Raw genomic sequence first — 20143 nt, forward strand, 5'->3', positions numbered from 1 at the left:
TGAGGAGCACAAACTCAGTGGCACAGCTAGAGGGGGTGAAAAGCACTAAGTTTTGCAAGGAGCTTCACGATGGCGTACAAATGCCCCCCCCCCAGCCATTTCAGACAGGAGGAGGAAAATGGAGGCGTACACCTGACTCTGAAGGGGAGGGGCAGGGGTCCCTTGCACAATGCGGTGAGACTCGCTGCAGAACTTAGTGCTTTGCACCCCCTCTAGCTATGCCACTGCCCAAACTCTCTGCCAGATGTGACGTCTGTCAGTTCCTCACCTTTTGAGGTGAAGAAAAAAAGATGCTGCTCATTTGTGGAAGTGAATTAGTCCACATTTAAAATCAGGCTGCAGTCAGCTTGCCCTGGGAATCAGTGGAACAACCACCACCATGAAACTTAAGAAGACTACCTGTTGCTCTGCTCCTCTTCTAAGCAGTGGGAAGTTAGAACATAAGAACAGCCCCACTGGATCAGGCCATAGGCCCATCTAGTCCAGCTTCCTATATCTCACAGCGGCCCACCAAATGCCCCAGGGAGTGCACCAGATAACAAGAGACCTCATCCTGGTGCCCTCCCTTGCATCTGGCATTCTGACATAGCCCATTTCTAAAATCAGGAGGTTGCATCATGGCTTGTAACCCGTAATGGTTTTTTCCACCAGAAACGTGTCCAATCCCCTTTTAAAGGCATCTAGGCCAGATACCATCACCATATCCTGTGGCAAGGAGTTCCACAGACCAGCCACACGCTGAGTAAAGAAATATTTTATTTTGTCCTAACTCTCCCAACACTAAATTTGAGTGGATGTCCCCTGGTTCTGGTGTTATGTGAGAGTGTAAAGAGCACCTCCCTATCCACTCTATCCTTCCCATGCATAATTTTGCATGTCTCAATCATGTCCCCCCTCAGGCGCCTCTTTTCTAGGCTGAAGAGGCCCAAACGCCGCAGCCTTTCCTCATAAGGAAGGTGCCCCAGCCCCGTAATCATCTTAGTCACTCTCTTTTGCACCTTTTCCATTTCCACTATGTCCTTTTTGAGATGTGGCGACCAGAACTGGACACAATACTCCAGGTGTGGCCTTACCATTGATTTGTAGAAGTTGAGGTTCCGTCACAAGGGGAGTGCTGGTGCAGACATTACTGATAGGTTCATCTAACTCCTATGGCCCCTTTCTGTCTTAAAGTACACTTAAGGCAGCCTGCACAATTAAATCAGCACCAGCAAAAAAGCAAAACTGCTCTTGAATAAAACGAAACTGCAGCACAAAAGGGCACGTTTGCAGACAGTCAAAACACATTGACATAAGGGCAGATCCTTAAAAGATGTCTGCTGGCCCAATAGTGTCCTCAGAGCCTTCCCTGACCTAAAAGTGGGCACCTAGGTGTGGGGTGAAAGGCGCAGTCACTTGTTAGGGGAGGCAGGTGTGGGGGGAGGCAGGTGAGGCAGACATGTGAGGTGAGGCAGAGCCGCGCCTGTGGGGCGAGCCCCTCCCAAAAGAGCGACCCGGATGGCAGCGCCACCCCCGGGGGCCTTCCCGCCGCGTGCTGCAGCCAGGGCCGACCTGCGCAGCGCGTGGACGCCTCGAAGCGCGACCCCCGCCATTTGTCAGGGGAGGCAGGTGTGAGGTCAGGTGAGGGAGAGCCTCCCCCCTGTGAGAAGCGCTGCCACTTGTGAGGGGAAGCAGATGTGGGGGGAGGCAGGTGTGAAGGGAGGCAGACGAGGCAGCCTTGGGGCGGGGCGAGCCCCCTCCCCAAAGAGCGACCCGGAGGGCAGCGCCACCCCCGGGGGCCTTCCCGCCGCGTGCTGCAGCGAGGGCCGGCCAGCCGACCTGCGCAGCGCGTGGACGCCTCGAACCGCGACCCCCGCCCTTGGGAGCGGCCGAGACCCCCGCGGAGCCGGCTGGCGCTGCAGGACGAGGCGCGCGCAGGCGCTCTTCAAGCGGCGGGGCGGGCGCTCCGTCCTGGTGCGGCTGAGAGCAGCAGCGCTGCCCCGAGGCAGAGAAGGCAGTGGCGTAGCTGGAGGGGGTGGAGCACTCAGGCCCTAGGGCTCCGTTTTGCTCCCCCCGCCGGGAATGGCTCCAAAAGGAGTGCTCCGCCCCCCGCCAGCTACGCCACCGAGAGAAGGGCGCGTGGCGGCGCTCAGAAGGGGCAGGCGGGGGCACTTGTGAGGGGAGGCAGGTGTGCGGTGAGGCAAGGGAGGGGTCAAGCAGGTGTGGGGTGAGGCAGAGCCTCCCCACTGTGAAAGGCGCAGCCACTTGTGAGGGGAGGCAGGTGTGGGGGGAGGCAGACTTGTGGGGTGAGGCAGAGCCTCCCCGCTGTGAAAGGCGCAGCCACTTGTGAGGGGAGGCTTTGCACCCCTCCAGGACTGGCACCCTTTCTCTCAGCCACCAGACTTGCTGCACTGAAGCTCCCTGCAAGAGTTGGTGCTTTGCAGGCTGTGCTGAGGCTCCCGACAGCACTTGTGCTTTGCCGCGCTCAGCTAAGCCACCCAGCCCAGGCTGCCCTGCTGGAGCTCCGTCCTGCTTGGCATTCCACCCTCGGGATGGGCGGGCAAAGCGCTGCGCTCACGGCTCCCCCACCAGGAGGACAAGCTGCCCGCGGTGGCGGAGCATGTGTTGCCCGCGCGCCCGCCCCCGCCTGAAGAGCGCCTGCGCGCACCTGGTCCTCCAGCGCCAGCTGGCTCCGCGGGTGTCTCGGGCCAGAGGCGTAGCTAGGTCATTTGACACCCGGGGTCCATAAATTTTTGTCGCCTCGTTTGACCTAATTAATATTATTAATTATATTGTTTAATTTAATTTGCTTTTTATACCACCCTTCCTCTAAGCAGCTCAGGGTGGTGTACCTGGTTCCTCCTCTTATTTTGTCTGCACAACAATCCTGTGAGGTAGGTGGGACAGAGATAGTAATAGTCATGACATGGAATGAATAATAATAATGGCCAGAAAAATAAATGCAGTGAATATTTTCCCACAAGCAATGGATGAAATTCTGCATCAAATGTATATCGCATGATGGTATTATTCCTAAAAGCCACGATTTCCAGAATTTTGGTCACTAGGGTGTCACCCCCCCACCCCAGATGTCTCATTGGCCTGTTTTGGGTTAAGGCAGTGGTTCTCAAACTTTTACATTGGGACCCACTTTTTAGAATGACAATCTGTCCATGAACCATTGGAAGTGATGTCATGGCTGGAAGTGACATCATCAAGCAAAATAAAATAATTATAAATAATTAAATTAAAGAAAAACAGATAAATATGGGGAAGCCAGCCCTGTTTCAGCAAGTGAATTTTCTCTGTAGCCTGCCTGCAATAATACCCTCCCTCCACACACACACACACAGATAAAGCAGTGAGATTTTCAGCCCTCTCCTGTGCCCACCATACCAACTCAAGCTTCTATTTTATTCTTGGGGGGGGGGGTGCTGCCTTCTGGAGCATTTGTTGAGTCCACTTTCATCAGATTGGGACCAGGCAGCCAGCCTTGCATTCCTCTTTGCCTGACTTGACCAGGAGCCAAGGCACATTTGCTTTCTCTCAAGTAAACGTGACCAGGTGGCTTACTTTCACTTTCCATAGGGCTCAATACATTCATCTGCTTGGGGGGAGGGACTTTCTTCTTGGGTGTTTTTGGGGGGGCTGATTTCATTGGATAGGAACCATTCTGGTGTCCTTGGATTCCTATTGTTGGCCTGCCCTTTCCGAAGAACTATGGCAAGTTCGCCTACTCGCGCGTAAACGCGTGATATGGCTGTTTCATTTTCCATAGGGTGCCATGCATTTTTTGATTTCTGGTTTTTTGGCCATAACTTTTGATGGAAAGGTGATGTTTCAATCTGGTTTTTTGCACTGCATTCCACTGGAAATTCCGCATCCCACGGTATATGGCATGATGGGGTTACTCCTAACCTTCATGATGTTAGCGATGTTGGGGCATTTGTGGTGTTACCCCCCCAAGGGTGGTACGTAGGTCGGACCACCCCCGCCAGCTACGCCACTGTCTCGGGCTGCTCCCACTGGTGGGGTCACAGTTTGAGGCGTCCATGCGCGGCGCAGGTCGGCTGGCTGGCCCTCTCTGTGGGCACGCGGCGGGAAAGCCCCTGGAGGGTGGCGCCGCCCTCTGGGTAACTTTTCTGCCACCCCCCAGAGGGGGCGCCCCATGGCTGCCCCACAGCTGGAGGGCTGGCCTAGCCTCACACCTCTGCCTCGTCTGCCTCCCCTCGCCTCACACCTGCCTCACCTCAGAAGTGGCAGCGCTTTTCAGTGGGGAGGTTCTGCCTCACCTCACACCTGCCCCCCCACAAGTGGCAGTGCTTCTCACAGGGAGAGGCTCTGCCTCACCTAACCTCACACCTGCCTCACCTCAGAAGTAGCAGTGCTGCTCACAGGGGGGAGGCTCTGCCTCCCCTCACACATCTGCCTCACCTGCCTCCCCTCACATTTGCCTCACGTATCTCACCCCACACCTGCCTCCCCTCACAAGTGGCAGTGCTTCTCACAGGGGGAGGCTCTGCCTCACCCCACACACCTGCCTCACCTCAGAAGTGGCTGCGCTTTTCACAGAGGGAGGCTCTGCCTCACCTCACACGTCTGCCTCACCCACCTCACCTCACCTCACACCTGCCTCCCCCAAGTGGCAGTGCTTTTCAGTGGGGAGGCTCTGCCTCACCTCACATGTCTGCCTCACCTCACAAGTGGCAGCACTTTTCAGTGAGGAGGCTCTGCCTCACCTCACACATCTGCCTCTCCTTGCCTCACACCTGCCTCCCCTCACAAGTGGCAGCGCTTCTCACAGAGGGCAGGCTCTGCCTCCCCTCACAGGTCTGCCTCACTGGTGTCACCTCACACCTGCCTCACCTCACAGGTGAAGACTACCTGTTCAGCAGTCCTGTTTGCTCAAGTGGAAGAGAGGAGACCCTCTCAAGATCAGGGGAGAAGCACCTATGGCTCCATTTTGCTCCCCCCCGCTGGGAATGGCTCCAAAGGGAGGGGCTGCTTGCCGGCCCCACTGAGCCTCCCCGCCAGCCTGAGTACGCCGCCCCCCTCCAGCTACGCCACCGCTCCCAGAGGCACAGGAAGCTGGACTAGGTGGGCCTTTGGCCTGACCCGGGGGCTCCTCTTACGTTCTTATATAACAAGAAGATAGACAGAAGTGGAACAGACTGACAAGCTCAGTGTAATGGGAGTCATAATGCCAGCCTCACTGTTGCCTCCCGTGGGCCTGCCTGGATATATTTTCTTATATCCTGGCTCGTGTCCCCTCATTGGCTTGGGCATCACTTTACAGTATTTCTGGGCCAATTTTCTGTTGAATGACAGCTCATTATGTGGCATTCATTCCCATTTTGCTCCTTCTGGGTCTCCCTAGGGGCCCACTTGCATCCTGCGCCACCTTGGCAAGATCAGCCTTGGCAAGAGCGAGTGGGCTCCGGCAGTGTCCCAGAGCACCCACAGCCGTGACGCAGACAATCAGCTCAGTACAGTTAAAGTGTCATTGTTTTTGCTGTTGCTGCTCCCTTTACAAGACTGACATTGTCCCAGGCAGCAACTGTGCATTATATACTCGCTCAGGCTGCACTCCTGTGTGATTAACCAATAATGTAATTACACAAGCATCTTTAATTGCACAATCACTGCAAGCTGTCTTTCAAGGCTGCTTAAACTCCCCTTCTATGGCCTAACCCAGCAATTTTCAGCATTTTTCTTCGATGGCACACTGACTTCTATGGTCTTCTCTATGGTTTTTGCTTCTTGAGATGCACTTCCAGCTTCTGAGTTCTGCAGCTCTGTTTCTAGGGTAACTGTCTGTAGTAACAAATTGGCTCTATCAGTAGAGGAAGAGGGACAGATAATTCGTTACTACAGACAATTGCCCTAGAAACAGAACTGCAGAAACCAGAAGAGGCAGATACCATAGAGTGCCTCAGTGTTCCATCAGAAGAAAAACACTGAAGACTGCGGACACTATACATTGCCTTGTTTCACTGCCTTCTCTTGTAGGTTCCCAGCTGAACTTTCTTTGTCAGCTACTGAAGATGAGTTGCACCTGCAAACATTGGACGATATCAGCTTGCAAATGGGAAGAGAGAAGCCAGATAGAAAGCAACTGATTTCACCATGATAGCTGCAAAGCACCACCTGCGTGTTATCTAGCGACCATGCATTAGACTATTAATTCAGTTATTAGGGTCTTGTGCTGATGTTATCAGCATACCATTATTTTCACCTTGTTTTTAATATTGTTTGCTTCTCTGATGCTTTATTGCAATGGCCTGTGGCCAAAACAAATGAAAACAAACATAAGAACATAAGAAGAGCCCTGCTGGATCAGGCCAAAGGCCCATCTAGTCCAACTTCCTGTACCTCACAGTGACCCACCAAATGCCCCAGGGAGCACACAAGACAACAGACACAAACTGTGTCCCAGGCCCCCCCCCCCCCTGCATCTGGCAATCAGAAGCAGCCTGCCTCTAAAACCAAGAGCTTGCACATACCTACTATGACTTGTAATCCGTAATGAACTTTTCCTCCAGAAATTTGTCCAATCCCCTCTTAAAGGCATCCAGGCAAGATGCCTGTTAGTTCTCTGCTCAGGCAAAGCCAAAGACAAAGCTAACAAGTTGGTTCAAGGAAAGTTGCAGGCAGCTGAGTTAGCATAATTACACTGCATCTGAGCCTGCCACACACTAGTTAACTGAGCAGACTGATTGGGTGCTCAGACTACTTAAACCTCAGTCTGCAGCTCCACCAGGGCAGTAGGTGTAAACTGTGATACTGCTGCTGGAGAGTTTGATGATTGGATAACTGTGTGTATATGCTGTAAATGACCTTGGACTGACAGACGGACTGTGTTTTGTGGATACTGACTTGGATAAGGTAATGCTGGACTGCTGTACTCTACATGTATGACCTGGACTGTTTTTGACTACTTTGTGTGTGCAACTTCTTGCTCTAATATACAGCAGCAAATTCAAAGACTCTGCTGTGTCTGCTGGTTTTTGTGCACCCTGCTCTACCCTGGGACACACCCAAGGTTCCTTTCAACCTTAACATCGCCATCACTGCTTCCTGGCTCCACTCACTACTGGCTCCAATGTGGAGTTGCTTGGTCTCATTTTCCCCTCCCCATTTGTGCTGGGTGGACCTGAGATATGAGAGATGTCCTACTAAAGTTGCACTGAAGGTGCAGCGACATTGGCACAATGTTGGCATAGGATTGCCCCGTACACTCTGTTGCCATGCAGCAAACAAGACTGCATAAGTCCGATGCGGAGACAGTCTGTTAATTCTGAAACAAACCCCAATAATTCACCTTTCTCACTCTTTTCTCATGGAAAATCTCCCTGCTGTGAAATTGACAGGATTTGCCCCCATAGGACAGCACAGGGCAACCCTTTCAGAAGAAGCCACTGTTTGCCTCCAGCTTTTGTTAGATGAACTCTGTGCTCATCCCTTTATTTGAAATGTGAATTGCATCTATTTGCAAGTCAGGGGGAAAAATGGAGTTGACCCATTCAAAAGTTCTTAGAGAACTTTGCAGAGGCCTGAAGTTTAGGAATGGAGACTAACAGTCCAATCCTATAAAGACAGTGCAGCAGCCAGTACAGCACAAACTTGTGTATCACAGAGAGAAGCTTAATCCAATGCTTGATCTCAGCCCTTGAACCACCTAAGCCCACAGCATCTCTGAGTGCAAACTGGGCTTAATAGTGGGAAAGTTAATAAGTCCCCCAGTGAGAGAATCAGTACTTGAAATGTCTGGTTTCAAGGGAATGCCACCTATCCAGTTTTAGGCTGTTTCAGTTTGTTTGGCAGGGTTGTTGCCCTTTTGCTTTTGTGAATCAAGGCTCTGCCTTTGACAGCTCCATGGAGGCAGAAATTCTGATGCTGTCGCTTTTTCTACTATGAAGTGTCTGTGGTAGAGACCTTTCACTGATGGGCATCTTATTCCAACTGCTCTAGAGACTCCCAGTTACCAGAAACTGCCTCCTCTTAGTAGCTCTCATGGACAAACCAACAAACCAGTAGTGTAGCTCAAGGGACTGCAAAGCAGTAAGTTTTGCAGGGAGCTTGCAGTGTGCAAGCGGACCCTCCCCTTCCCCTTCTGAGCCATTTTGGGCAGGGGGAGTGAAATGGAGGCTTGTGCCTTTGTTTTGTTCCCCCACCCAGAATGGCTCCAAAGGGGAGGGGGAGGGTCTGCTTGCGTGCCATGGGGAGGTCCCCTGCAAAACTTACTACTGACTCATCTGTGACAGCAGAGGATAGCAGGGGTTCTGTGGGTTGGTGGCACCTCCGAGCATTTGTGCTGGTGTGCTCAGCCTGAAGAATGGTGGTGCAGCTTTCATGCTGTCAGCCCAGGACTTATGGGAGATCCACCACCATAAGGCCTGGATAGGACTTTGTTGCAAGATAGACAGCACAAAAGGGAAGCACTCCGCCTGCAAAGATGGGAATTATTTGTAGATGAAACTGACTAATCTCAGATGAAGCTGCCTTCCTATGAGCCAGTCCTTTGGCCCATTCAGGGCAGTATCATCTGTTCTGACTGCTTCTCTTCAAGGTCTCTGGCAGACAAACCTTTCCCAGCTCTGCTACCAGAGATCCTACACTTGGAGATGTAAGTATAGATGGGGATTTCAGGAACTGAACCTTGGATTTTCTGCTTGTACAGCATGCAATCTCCACTGAGCTATCCCCCCCAACATTTTCTGGGAGAGTTTCTGTACCTTTAACAGCTGTGTGTTCTTCTCTGGTGTGCACAGCAAACTGAGAGTGGAATCAAAGCATCACCTGCAACAGAGGGGCAGCACCTCCTGGGTTGCCTTTGTGCAATGACTGACAAATGGGCAGACTATACCTGCAGTAGTTGCTGGGTAGATTTCAACATGGAGGATCCAGCTGAGTCTGCCACTTCTGCCCAGCCAAAACTGCTGGTGCTGATTTGCAGCTTTGGAACCTCATCTGTTCAAACATTTCCCACCAGCCGTAAAAGTTTCTCATTGCAATTCTGTTGCTTCTGGAGTGTGCGTGCCTCTCCATTCACTGCCAGGCCGCTGGGCCTACCATCCTCCAGAGCTCCAGCTGTCTCAGGCAGCTGCAGTGAAACACCAAAACCATTTTCAGGCGAAAAGCAGCTGACTCCAATCCACAGACTTCTCTGTGTCCCCCACCTGTAATCCATATCAGTAGCAGAGCTATGGGGGGGGGGTTGGTGTGGCAAGTATTGCAGGTGCTGCAACACGCTGTGTAACCAACTCTCCCCACCCCCTCACTATCTGAGCCATTCTGGGCAGTGACAGCAACACACAGCATTGTTGTCACTGCCCGGAATGGCTTTGATGGCTGCAGGTGCTGCAGCACCCACAATACTTGGCCCCCCCTCCGTATATACGCCACTGATCCACACCATCCTAGGAACTCACAACCAAGTAGGGCTGTAGCTTGCAGAAGGTACAGCTGTTGAACAGACTCTCGTCCAGGGGCGATATAAAATCAGGGGCAGGAGAGATGTGGCCCTGATCTCTCAGTGCTTGAGAGTGTATCCTTCCCCAGATCTCCAAAACGTTTTCCCCTTTCCATATTTCCAGATTCTCCATCTCTTCTCCATTCCATATAAACCCCCAGATCTTGCCTCTCTCTATTTGACCTCACCAACAGGCCAGTCCCTGCCCAACCCCGAACGTTGATAAGAGCACATAGAGGAAACTCCCCACTAGGGAGGGTTATTTCATTTCTGAAAAGAGAGGTGTTGGGTTTTGCCTGCGCAGGAATGCAGATTGTGGATGATCCTGGGTTGAGAAAGGACTGGACAGTCTGAAGCCACAACATCTTCACATGATTTCAGCGACAAGGATTGACCACTTAAATGTACACACATTGACCAGAATGCTGGAAGCCCAATCTTGGCAAGGTAGTGCCCATGGGTGGGCAGGAAGAAAGGTGTCAGCAAGCCAGGGAAGTCAGAGTCCAGTCTTTCAGGACCATGGACAAGTCACTGGAAAGAGACTCCTGGGCTTGGTGCTCACTTTTTCTCTTTCGCACCCCCCACAAGACTGCCCCCTGCTCCTTCCCCTTGCTGAGAAATGGCAGGCCTCAAAGGTGCAGTCCCAGGGTCTGAAGCACAGCATTTCTTTGCCTGCTAGGTGTTTGCCTGTGTTGTGCACTGGCTATGAGAAGCATGAAGCCCCTGGGGGTGAGGGGGCCGGCCTCTTGTTGGTAACCTGCTCCAGGGTAGCAGCCAGTGGGGAATCTCAGTTTCTGGCTTAGTGACCCCTGGGTGCTGGACACAGAACCAGGGACCCAATCTCATACTTCTGCAATCAGAGCTCTTGGTCCTCCTGAGTCCACTGACCTTTTTCCCTTCATGATGGTGTCAAGGTCAAGTCAGGGCCGTGACACTCACAGAAAGTTGGATGGTACCTTGGAGATCATCTAGTCTCTGTCCCCTGCTTGGTCCAGGCAACTGTTCAAGCATCCCTGGCAGGTGAACATCCAGTCTCTGTCTTAAAACCTCTGTTGGATAACCCGCTACAAGACAGACCATTCCAGTGCCAGTCATCTCTTACAGTTAGGAAATTCTTCCTCCTGTCTAGCCTAAACGTACTTCCCTGCAGTTTCAACCCATGGCTTTCAGCCCCAGAATCACAGAATACAAGTCTGCGCCTTCCCTGTGACAGCCCTTCAGATATTTGAAGAGGGAAATCACAGCTCTATCTTCTATTCTCTGGGCTTAACATACCCAGCACTTTTATCTGTTGCTCATAGGAATTGGTCTCCATTCCCCTCATGTGTGCCTTCACGATCTCACTTGCTCATCATAGTTCACCTCCTCTGAGCACTCACCAGCTTATCAATATGCTCAAAATGTGGTGCCCAGAACTGAATGCGGTAGTCAAAGTGAGGTCTGACTAATGCAGCATAGAGTGGAGGGATTATTTCCTTTGCCTTTCAGCTCTTTTCCTCTGTTAACTGTTAACTATATAGCTGATTCCCCTGGGGGCTGGGGATAAGAATAGGCCCTCAGTTTGGCTGTACTTGTCGTAAGAGGCGACTGAACAGCCACCGGGTGGATGGGACTCGTCAGCCTGGGAAGGCAGCTCATCTGGAGAGAAGGAAAACTCTGATCCCAAACCTCCACTGCCTTGTGGCTGCATCCAGTTATGGAAAAGGCTTCAGGAGTCAACCTCGAGGCAAAATTCAGAGCCAGAGTCCCTGAGGCAGTTCATGGCTGAACACAGTCACATTCTGGCAACTCCTGCGACGCTGCTGGAACCAACCGTATTGGCCTCTGCCTTTCCATTGGACCATTCCAGCAACGTGGAGAGGGGGGATTTGCTGCATGGGTAACAGCCTACCCTCCATACCTACTTTACCCAGGCTTCGCGCACTGGAGAGGACACTCTGTTCCAGAACCACCATTCAGAGCGTGACACCATAGTCTTCCGAGACTGAAGGATGCCAACTCAATATAGCTGATACAGGTCTGTGGACAGCCAGGAGATGGGGCAGAAAGAAGAAAGAGGGATAAGATCTGCCATGTGGGACTGCCATTGGATCACACCCTCCTTGCCTAGCACACCCCATTATTCCCACTTCCCCACCCACGGCCTGCCCCCACCCCCATCTTACCAGCCTCCTAGAGTCACTACAAGTTGTGCCCTGCCTCTCACCATTTGTGGCTGTGGCCCAGCAAGGTGCAACAGAAGGCTTTTGCACCACTGTAAAAGATCTTGCACTGCCAGAACACTAGTTCTGGCACTGCAAGGTCTCACCAGGATTAAAACCTAAGATCTAGATCTTTTTCACACATACTACTGCCAAACTGGGTTTCCCCCATCCTGTAGTTTTGACTCTGATTTTTCATATCTGTGTGCATTCTGTTTGTCTCCGTTGAACTTCTGGTTTATATGTGCCCAATGACTGAACCTGTCAAGATAGTTTTGAATCCTGATTCTGCTTTCTAGAGTATCAGCAGTCTCTGGCTTGACCCCCTGCTTTGTGTCATCTGCAAATTTGATAAGCACCCCCTCTATCCTCTCTTCTGGGTCATTTATAAACATGTTGAACAGCCCAGGGCCCACAGCACTCCTCTCCAGTACCTCTCCCCAGCTTGTTGTGCAACCATTAAGTAGCACTTGTAAGTAACACTTGCTCAATCAGCTTTCAACCCACCAGCAGTAATATAATCTAGTCCAGTGGTTCTCAGAAGTTTAGCACTGGGACCCACTTTTTAGAATGAGAATCTGTCAGGACCCACTAGAAGTCCTGTCATGACCGGAAGTGACATCATCAAGCAGAACCATTTTTAACAATCCTAGGCTGCAATCCTACCCACACTTACCCAGGAGTAAGTCCCATTTACTATCATTGTTAAAATAATTTACATAGTAGCTTATTAAAAGTACAGGTCTTTAACACTTCCCAAAATGTAGTAACATACTTGTAGTATCAAGTCTAATATATTAAAAATAAAATACTGAAATGAATAGGGACCCACCTGAAATTGGCTTGCAACCCACCTAGTGTGTCCCGACCCACAGTTTGAGAAACAGGTTCCATTTTATCAACCAGATTGTTGTGGGAAAACTTTGTCAAATGCTTTGCTGAAACCTGGGTATATTCTGTTCACAGTGTTCCCCTGATCTACTAGACTAGCCGCTCTACCGAAAGAGGAGACGATGACAACAACGACAACAACAACAACAACAACAACAACAACAACAACAGGTATTTCTATACCGCCTTTCTTGGTCCTCAGATTTCTCCTTAGACTTTATTCAAGGCGGTTTACATAGGCAGGCAATTTTACAATTTGAAAGAAGGTTTCTATCTTTCAAGAAACCACAACATTCAGATGTTTCTTTCTTGATCTGGTCGCACATTCGCACCCTTGATCTGGTCGCACTCCATCCTCCCACGCTCAGATTGTGCCTTTACAATCTCACTTGCTCAGTCTTTTCTCCTTTAGAAGTTCTAGCTATGTGTCAATGGTTAATTTTCCTCTGATACCACTGAAACCTGCTTTCCTGGGGATACTTCTCACTGGCTGACTTTTGTACCTTCACAGAACAAGGAGTTATACTGATGAGGTTGTGACATCTAAATCATGGCTCCCTGGTGTTCTTCTAGCTGGCTCACAAAGGCTTGGCAATTGTGAAGGTTCCAGATAATCAGTGGCATAGCTAGGGGGGTGCAGAGGGTAATAACTGCACCAGGTAATAAATTTTAGAGGGGCAACAAGCTGAGCTTGACACTTGTAGCCAAAACTGTGAAAACCTTGCTATGTACAAATAATACCATTATGTTATATATCATTGGAAAGATAATTTAATGCAGAATGCAAGGAAACAAATTGCATTGAAATACTTGTATTCTATCAAAGGTTATGGCCAATTAACCAGAAATTGAAAACACAACTGCTTTATGGAACAAAAAGTGGATTTTCTTAACTCAAAACTTTCCTATGAGCCTGATTGTTCTGAGAGCCAATGGGATGTTGTTATGATACAGCATGGAACCTAATGTGTTAATACCAGTCAGCTCTCATTTCCATGTATCATAAGACAGTCACCCCTGCTAACTGGGTAAAGAGGCACTTTTTCAAGTGGTGCTTCTCTTATATTTAGCAGGGGGAGAATAACCATCCCTCTTCACCCCAGCACAGTGTCTCTAACAAATAAGGGGCACACTTTTTATTTACTTCATTAATTAAATTTGATTTTGTCATAGAAGGGGGGCTACAAAATATTCTTTGACCCGCGGGTAGCAAATGCCTTAGCTATGCAAGTGACTGGGGGGGGGGAGAGACAACAGAGCAAGTAGATGGTTAGTTGCTTGTGGGAGGAGGTGGGTTTCCCCCTAATTTTCACATGTTTAAAGCCTGGGCATGATGTCACTTCTGGTTGTCACATCACTTCTGGGGTATCATTTTGAGCTCAGTACCAGACTACATGGTCATTACAGGATCATCTGCCGGTGCAGATAATTGCTGCAATCTCACACCCAGCTATCTTATTTGAATGTTGGACCTTCTCCCTGCAGAGCATGGTCCACACTAACGAGGGGCTAGGGTCCTTCCTCCCCACAGTAACAAGGCCAAGCCCCTCTGCTAGTATTAATAAAGTTTCTCTAAAACTTTCCCTAACACATCTCAGCATCTTTGACGGTGTTGTTTGGTTAGGTTAGGGCTGAAGGTTTTATTTGTTTGTTCTCTATTACACTCAAGATATATAGAGCATTCTTGCCCAGTTTTACAGGAATAAAAAATAGCCTGAACTTTAACTGTGGTCACCCACTGGGCTGATTTAAAGGCATAATAAAGCTGGTTTACAGAGACATTTATAACCTTTCTCCCCACCCTGAAAGAGACCCCAGGGAGCCCAGGAGGCTTGACCAAAGGCCCAGATCAAAAACTCTATCGAGTAGATTCCACTTGATAAAAATAGCATGTAGAGCAGACCTGAAAATCTGCAGTAAGCTAGCAAGTGACTGTGGAAAAATGAATTATTAATAAAGGGGTGATTTCATCAGGGACTTTTGCTTTCCTTAAGGAGACCACTCAATCCAGCTTCAAAAGGCTAAACTTTGAGAGGCATGGAAAGCAGAGGGCTGGTGCAGATGTCACATCCCACCATGGTTTGCACTCCTCAGCACAGTCATATGCTCCAGTTATACAGGTAAACCACCATTTGTTAGATTTCTCTCCTCTCCCATTTCGCATGTGAATCTCCAGATTTAAATGAAATGAAATGGGAAAAAAACACCAAAATAATCTTTTCCTTTTTTGGCACACCCTTTAGCCTCAAGACTAACCTCAAGGGATGGAGAGCCACAAACAATGGAGCCCAGGAGCACATGGCAGGAATGTCACCTGGTGGGTGAGGGGACAGAGTTTAGCTGCACCTACTGGCTGAGGGCTAGAACCAGAGAGAGCTAAAGGGCATATCCTGTGCTCCAGGGACAGCTCTTATTTTCTGCTTCCTGTCTCAGATAAATAGCTGCCTTGTTTTGTCCCTATTTATGCCTTTGGGGGAGATGATGTTTGAAAGTGTGTGTGTGTTGCTTGAGGTACTGTTTTTTATGTTTAGGGATGAACAGTCCCTAATAACTAATCCTCAAATAGTCTCTCTTACAGCCCAATCCTACCTAACTCCCTGTAACTTCCCACTGTCCAGGGGGCTCCGAAGGGGAGGGGAGAGGGCTGCTTGCACACTGTGATGAGGCTCCCTGAAAAACTTAGTGCTCTGCACTCCCTCTAGCAATGCCACTGTTGACACCACATCTGTGTTATGCCCGAGACTCCGCCTGCTATTCACGCATCTGTGGCTCTCATCATAAATTGCTGTGTAATTAACCTAATGTTTCACCGATAATTAAATGCCGTATTGCTACATTAAACAGAAGGGAATACAAGTATGACCTTTCAGATAGCTAATTAGCCAGCATTTAGCTGCGCAGAGCATTAAGTCATCTGTTATAGCTGTTGACAGATCTTCAATGATCTACAGAGGGGCCAGGATGTACATTCTTGGATAGCTGTTCCTCCAGGTGGCTTCATACTAGCAACCTCTCAATGGTTCTTTGCCAGGCCAGCCACTGGAAATGCTCCAGATGCTGAAGGAAAATGCCACTTTCTAGGAACCTGGCTTAGTCCTAGTTCAGGCAGAGGGTAACTTCCAGCACTGAACATCAAGAGTTCCCAGGAGTCTCTGAAGGAATGTCAGTTCCCCTTCCCCATTCCTGGGACATAGAATTTGGCAAACTTCAGTCTCGAAAGACTCTGGTATCACGCTCTGAAAGGTGGTTCTGGAACAGCATCTAGTGTGGCTGAAAAGGCCGATTCGGGAATGACAATCCCTTCCACGCCGGGAGCAATTGCAGTCTGTCCCTGGTCTGTCTCCCTGGCTATGGGCCTTCCTTCTTTGCCTCTTTGCCTCAGACTGTTGGCCAAGTGTCTCTTCAAACTGGGAAAGGCCATGCTGTACAGCCTGCCTCCAAGCGGGCTGCTCAGAGGCCAGGGTTTCCCACTTGTTGAGGTCCACTCCTAAGGCCTTCAGATCCCTCTTGCAGATGTCCTTGTAACGCAGCTGTGGTCTACCTGTAGGGCGCTTTCCTTGCACGAGTTCTCCATAGAGGAGATCCTTTGGGATCCGGCCATCATCCATTCTCACAACATGACCGAGCCAACGCAGGCATCTCTGTTTCAGCAGTGCATACATGCTAGGGATTCCAGCACGTTCCAGGACTGTGTTGTTTGGAACTTTGTCCTGCCAGGTGATGCCAAGAATGCGTTGGAGGCAGTGCATGTGGAAAGCGTTCAGTTTCCTCTCCTGTTGTGAGCGAAGAGTCCATGACTCGCTGCAGTACAGAAGTGTACTCAGGACGCAAGCTCTGTAGACCTGGATCTTGGTATGTTCCGTCAGCTTCTTGTTGGACCAGACTCTCTTTGTGAGTCTGGAAAACGTGGTAGCTGCTTTACCGATGCGCTTGTTTAGCTCGGTAGCGAGAGAAAGAGTGTCGGAGATCGTTGAGCCAAGGTACACAAAGTCATGGACAACCTCCAGTTCATGCGCAGAGATTGTAATGCAGGGAGGTGAGTCCACATCCAGAACCATGACCTGTGTCTTCTTCAGGCTGATTGTCAGTCCAAAATCTTGGCAGGCCTTGCTAAAACGATCCATGAGCTGCTGGAGATCTTTGGCAGAGTGGGTAGTGACAGCTGCATCGTTGGCAAAGAGGAAGTCACGCAGACATTTCAGCTGGACTTTGGACTTTGCCCTCAGTCTGGAGAGGTTGAAGAGCTTTCCATCTGATCTGGTCCGGAAATAGATGGTCCTGGGACATACTTACTGCCTTACTGTGACTGCTCCTGGTAACACCTGCAACTTCCACCCGTGTGGGTAGGTGACTGCAGGAATCCAGACCTGGGCCGCAGGAAGGAAAGGAATAATATAAAGGATTAATGCTTGCATTATATAATGCCCATTTTAAGGACTGGAGCAACATCTGGGTGAACAGTGTCCTTCTGGCAAAGGTACCCACAGCTTGTTCATAATAATGTAAGAAGAATCCTGCAGCTGGATAAGGCCCACCTGGTCCAACATCCTGCTAATTCCAGTGGCGACTGAGCACATGCCTTTGGAAACTCCAGGAGCAGAGACTGGAGGGAGCAGCCAGTGGTGTAGCTAGAGGCAGTGCTGCAGCTAATGATCTTGTAGCCTGGCGCCAAGCTCAAAATTTTGCCCCGGAAGTGACGTCACAACTGGAAGTGACGTCATGCCTGAGCTTTTTTAATGGTGAAAATGGGGGGGGGGGAACCTGCCTCCTGCTCCCTGCCAGACAAAATCAAAATTAATTAAGTAAATAAATAAAAAGTGTGCCCCTGACTGGTTCAAGACACTGTGCTGGGGTGAAGAGGAATGGTTATTCTTCCCTGCTAAATATAAGAGGGACACCGCTTGAGTAAAGTGCCTTTTTACCCAGTTAGCAGGGGTAACTATATTATGATGTATGGAAATGTGAGCTGACTCATATTGGTTTCATGCTGTATCATGATAACATGTCATTGGCTCTCAGAACAATCAGTCTCATAGGTCAGTTTTGAGTTCAGAAAATCTACTTTTTGTTCCATAAGGCTTTTCATTTTCTAGTTAATTGGCCATAACTTTTGATAGAATATAGATATTCCAGTGCAGTTTACTTCATTGCATTCAGCATTAAATTACCTTTCCAATGATGTATAACATGATGGTATTATCCATACGTACCAAGATTTTCACAATTTTGGTCACTATTGTCAAGCTCAGCTTGTTGCCCTCCTAAAGCTTGATGCCCGGTGCAAATGCTACCCCCTGCACCTCCTTAGCTATGCCACTGGCTAGAGGAGGTGCAAAGAACTATGTTTTGCAGGCACCTGAAAGTGCCATGCAAGAGGCTCCTCCCCTTTCCTTTTGGAGTCATTCCGGGAGGTGGGAGCAAAATGGAGGAGAATGCCAGAGAAGACCCAGACAAGAACTGAATGCTTCCATTTTGCTCCCACCTCCCGGAATGGCTCCAAAGGGGAGGGGCTGCTTGTATGGCATGTTCAGGGGCCCGTAAAACTTAGTGGTTTGCACCCCCTCTAGTTATGCCACTGGGAGGAGCCCTCTCCCCTGGTGCTCCTCAGCACCTGGGATTCAGGGCATCGAGGTTGCACACAGCCACCCTGGTTAATCACTTTGGAGAAACCTCTCCTCCTCCATGAATCTGTCTTATCCTTCCCTTTTGTACCATAGTAGTGTCGAGCAACATCTGTAAGATGTGGAGGTAAAAAAAAAAAAAAAACCTGCCCCCACCACATCTTCAAAAGTTTTTTCTGTGCAAAGTGGAGAGATGAAAGTTATTTTCAGCATTTTTTTGCAGAGTGTTGGGGTCACCCACTTTTATGTACCAGGAGGGCAAAGATAACTGTTTTGGGAATTGGGGCACTGGAATTGTTTGCAAGATATTCCCCCTGCGACTGTAATTAAAAATGAAACTTTGACACACTTTTTATGGTGAGGATCTAGACTTGGGAATCCACTTGGGTTGCAGCCCTTCAGTTATAGGTAAATGTCGGTAATCAGCTGTGGAACCATTTCTTTTTTAAACCTCCGCCTCTTACAAACATTGGTCAGCAGAACTATGGTACAAAATGGGATTTGTTAAAGCCCCCTTGGCAGTGGCCATTGCCATATCTGGTGGCCGTGAAGAATGCCAGACATTTGGCAAGAGTGGCATGGATGTATCTTCTTTTGGCTGCATTTACTACCCTTCAATTTCAAATGTGATCGTAGAAACTTTACCAAAGGCACATATTTTGCCACCAGGGATGTGCAGTGGGGGTGGGGAGGCAGGTGAGGCAGAGCGTCCTTGCCAGAGTCATTTGAGAAGCGCTGCTGCTATGGGAGGTGGGCAAGCACTCACAACCCACATGCTTTGGCACTGCCTCACCTGCCTTCCCACCCACCACATGTCCCTGTTTGCCACTACTTTCTGCACATGCATTTTTAATAATCAGATGAGAGGAAATGAAACTTTGGGAAAGTTTCTCCAAAAGTGGTCGCGCCCCCCCATCACTCTGTGTTTCGTAACCATGCAGATCACTCTGTCATGAAATACTCTAGTCCACCCTACGGGAAATGAGAAGGTAAAGATCCCTCCCAGAGAAACTGTCTTAATCTTATCAAGACTCTCAACGAGCCTCAGAATGCTGCTGGTGTTTCACCAGAAGGAAAGCTGCAGATTTAATTCAAATTTGATTCTAAATTCAATTATGATGTTGACTGAACCTGGTGAGTGGGGTTTGGAATAAGCTCCACCGAAAGAATCTCCAGCTGTCCTGGAAAGAGGACTGCAATAAATCCAGCTGTCAGGCTTATGAAGAGTATCTCTTCCTCATGTCCTCTTGCTCTTTAGGGCAACCTAAGAAATATAAATCGCTCAGTCCCCAAAATGCACCAGCCACGTTCCCATTCCCCCTGCAGAGAAAGTGCTGCTTTCTCCTTATAGTATCATTTGCTTCTTGGTAATTGCTGTGTAAAGCAGAAACAGCAGACACCTGATTGAAGCAGAAACACTCTGCAGCTCAGGTCACGCTCACAAGATCACTACTCTGTCTTGGCCATCCCTGTTTACACGTCAGGCTGCTGTGCTGAGATGATCCTTCGCTACCCCTGAATTCTGTTCAGGACGCTTTGCATTCTTCGAGAACAAGGGCCAGTCCAGATTCTTAACTGGAGCTTACTTGCTCTTTTTCCTCTCCCTCATTTGCCTCTCATCATGGACCTCCACTAACCTGCTTATTCCTTTGCAACCTCTACACCCACCAGATAATTCTTGGCAGGAGAGTTCAGCAAAGCCACAGCTTCACTTTTTGGCAGTGGAAGAAATGATCACAACATGCACTCCATTGAGCCAGTGCTGTTGAACAAACTCTTGTGCACCTTGAATGATGTCCCTGAGTGAATAAAGACAGTCACTTAGCAAGTAGTAACTTAGCATAATGTACAAGTGACTATTGCTAAGCTATTCATTTGTTTTTCCCTAGCAAGTAAGAAGGATTGTACCACCCTTCTGTTTCCCTAAATTCCATTCAGACCCCTACTGACCAAGTGACAGCTTACAACAGTGATATGAA

The 20143-nt window shown here is 49.3% G+C and overlaps 1 protein-coding gene across 1 annotated transcript in view; it reads left to right on the forward strand.

The window, feature by feature from the left end:
- Nucleotides 1–4031: 4031 nt before the first annotated feature.
- Nucleotides 4032–20143, forward strand: part of NMUR1 (neuromedin U receptor 1) — a 53440-nt gene continuing 37328 nt past the window's right edge. The window contains exons 1-2 of the mRNA XM_066621577.1: nucleotides 4032–4112; nucleotides 5357–5465. Of these exons, the coding sequence (XP_066477674.1) occupies nucleotides 4032–4112; nucleotides 5357–5465 (190 nt within the window). The remainder of the gene's footprint in view (nucleotides 4113–5356; nucleotides 5466–20143) is intronic.

The sequence above is a fragment of the Tiliqua scincoides genome, chromosome 3, assembly GCF_035046505.1.
Source record: "Tiliqua scincoides isolate rTilSci1 chromosome 3, rTilSci1.hap2, whole genome shotgun sequence".
NCBI classification, from domain to species: Eukaryota; Metazoa; Chordata; class Lepidosauria; order Squamata; family Scincidae; genus Tiliqua; species Tiliqua scincoides.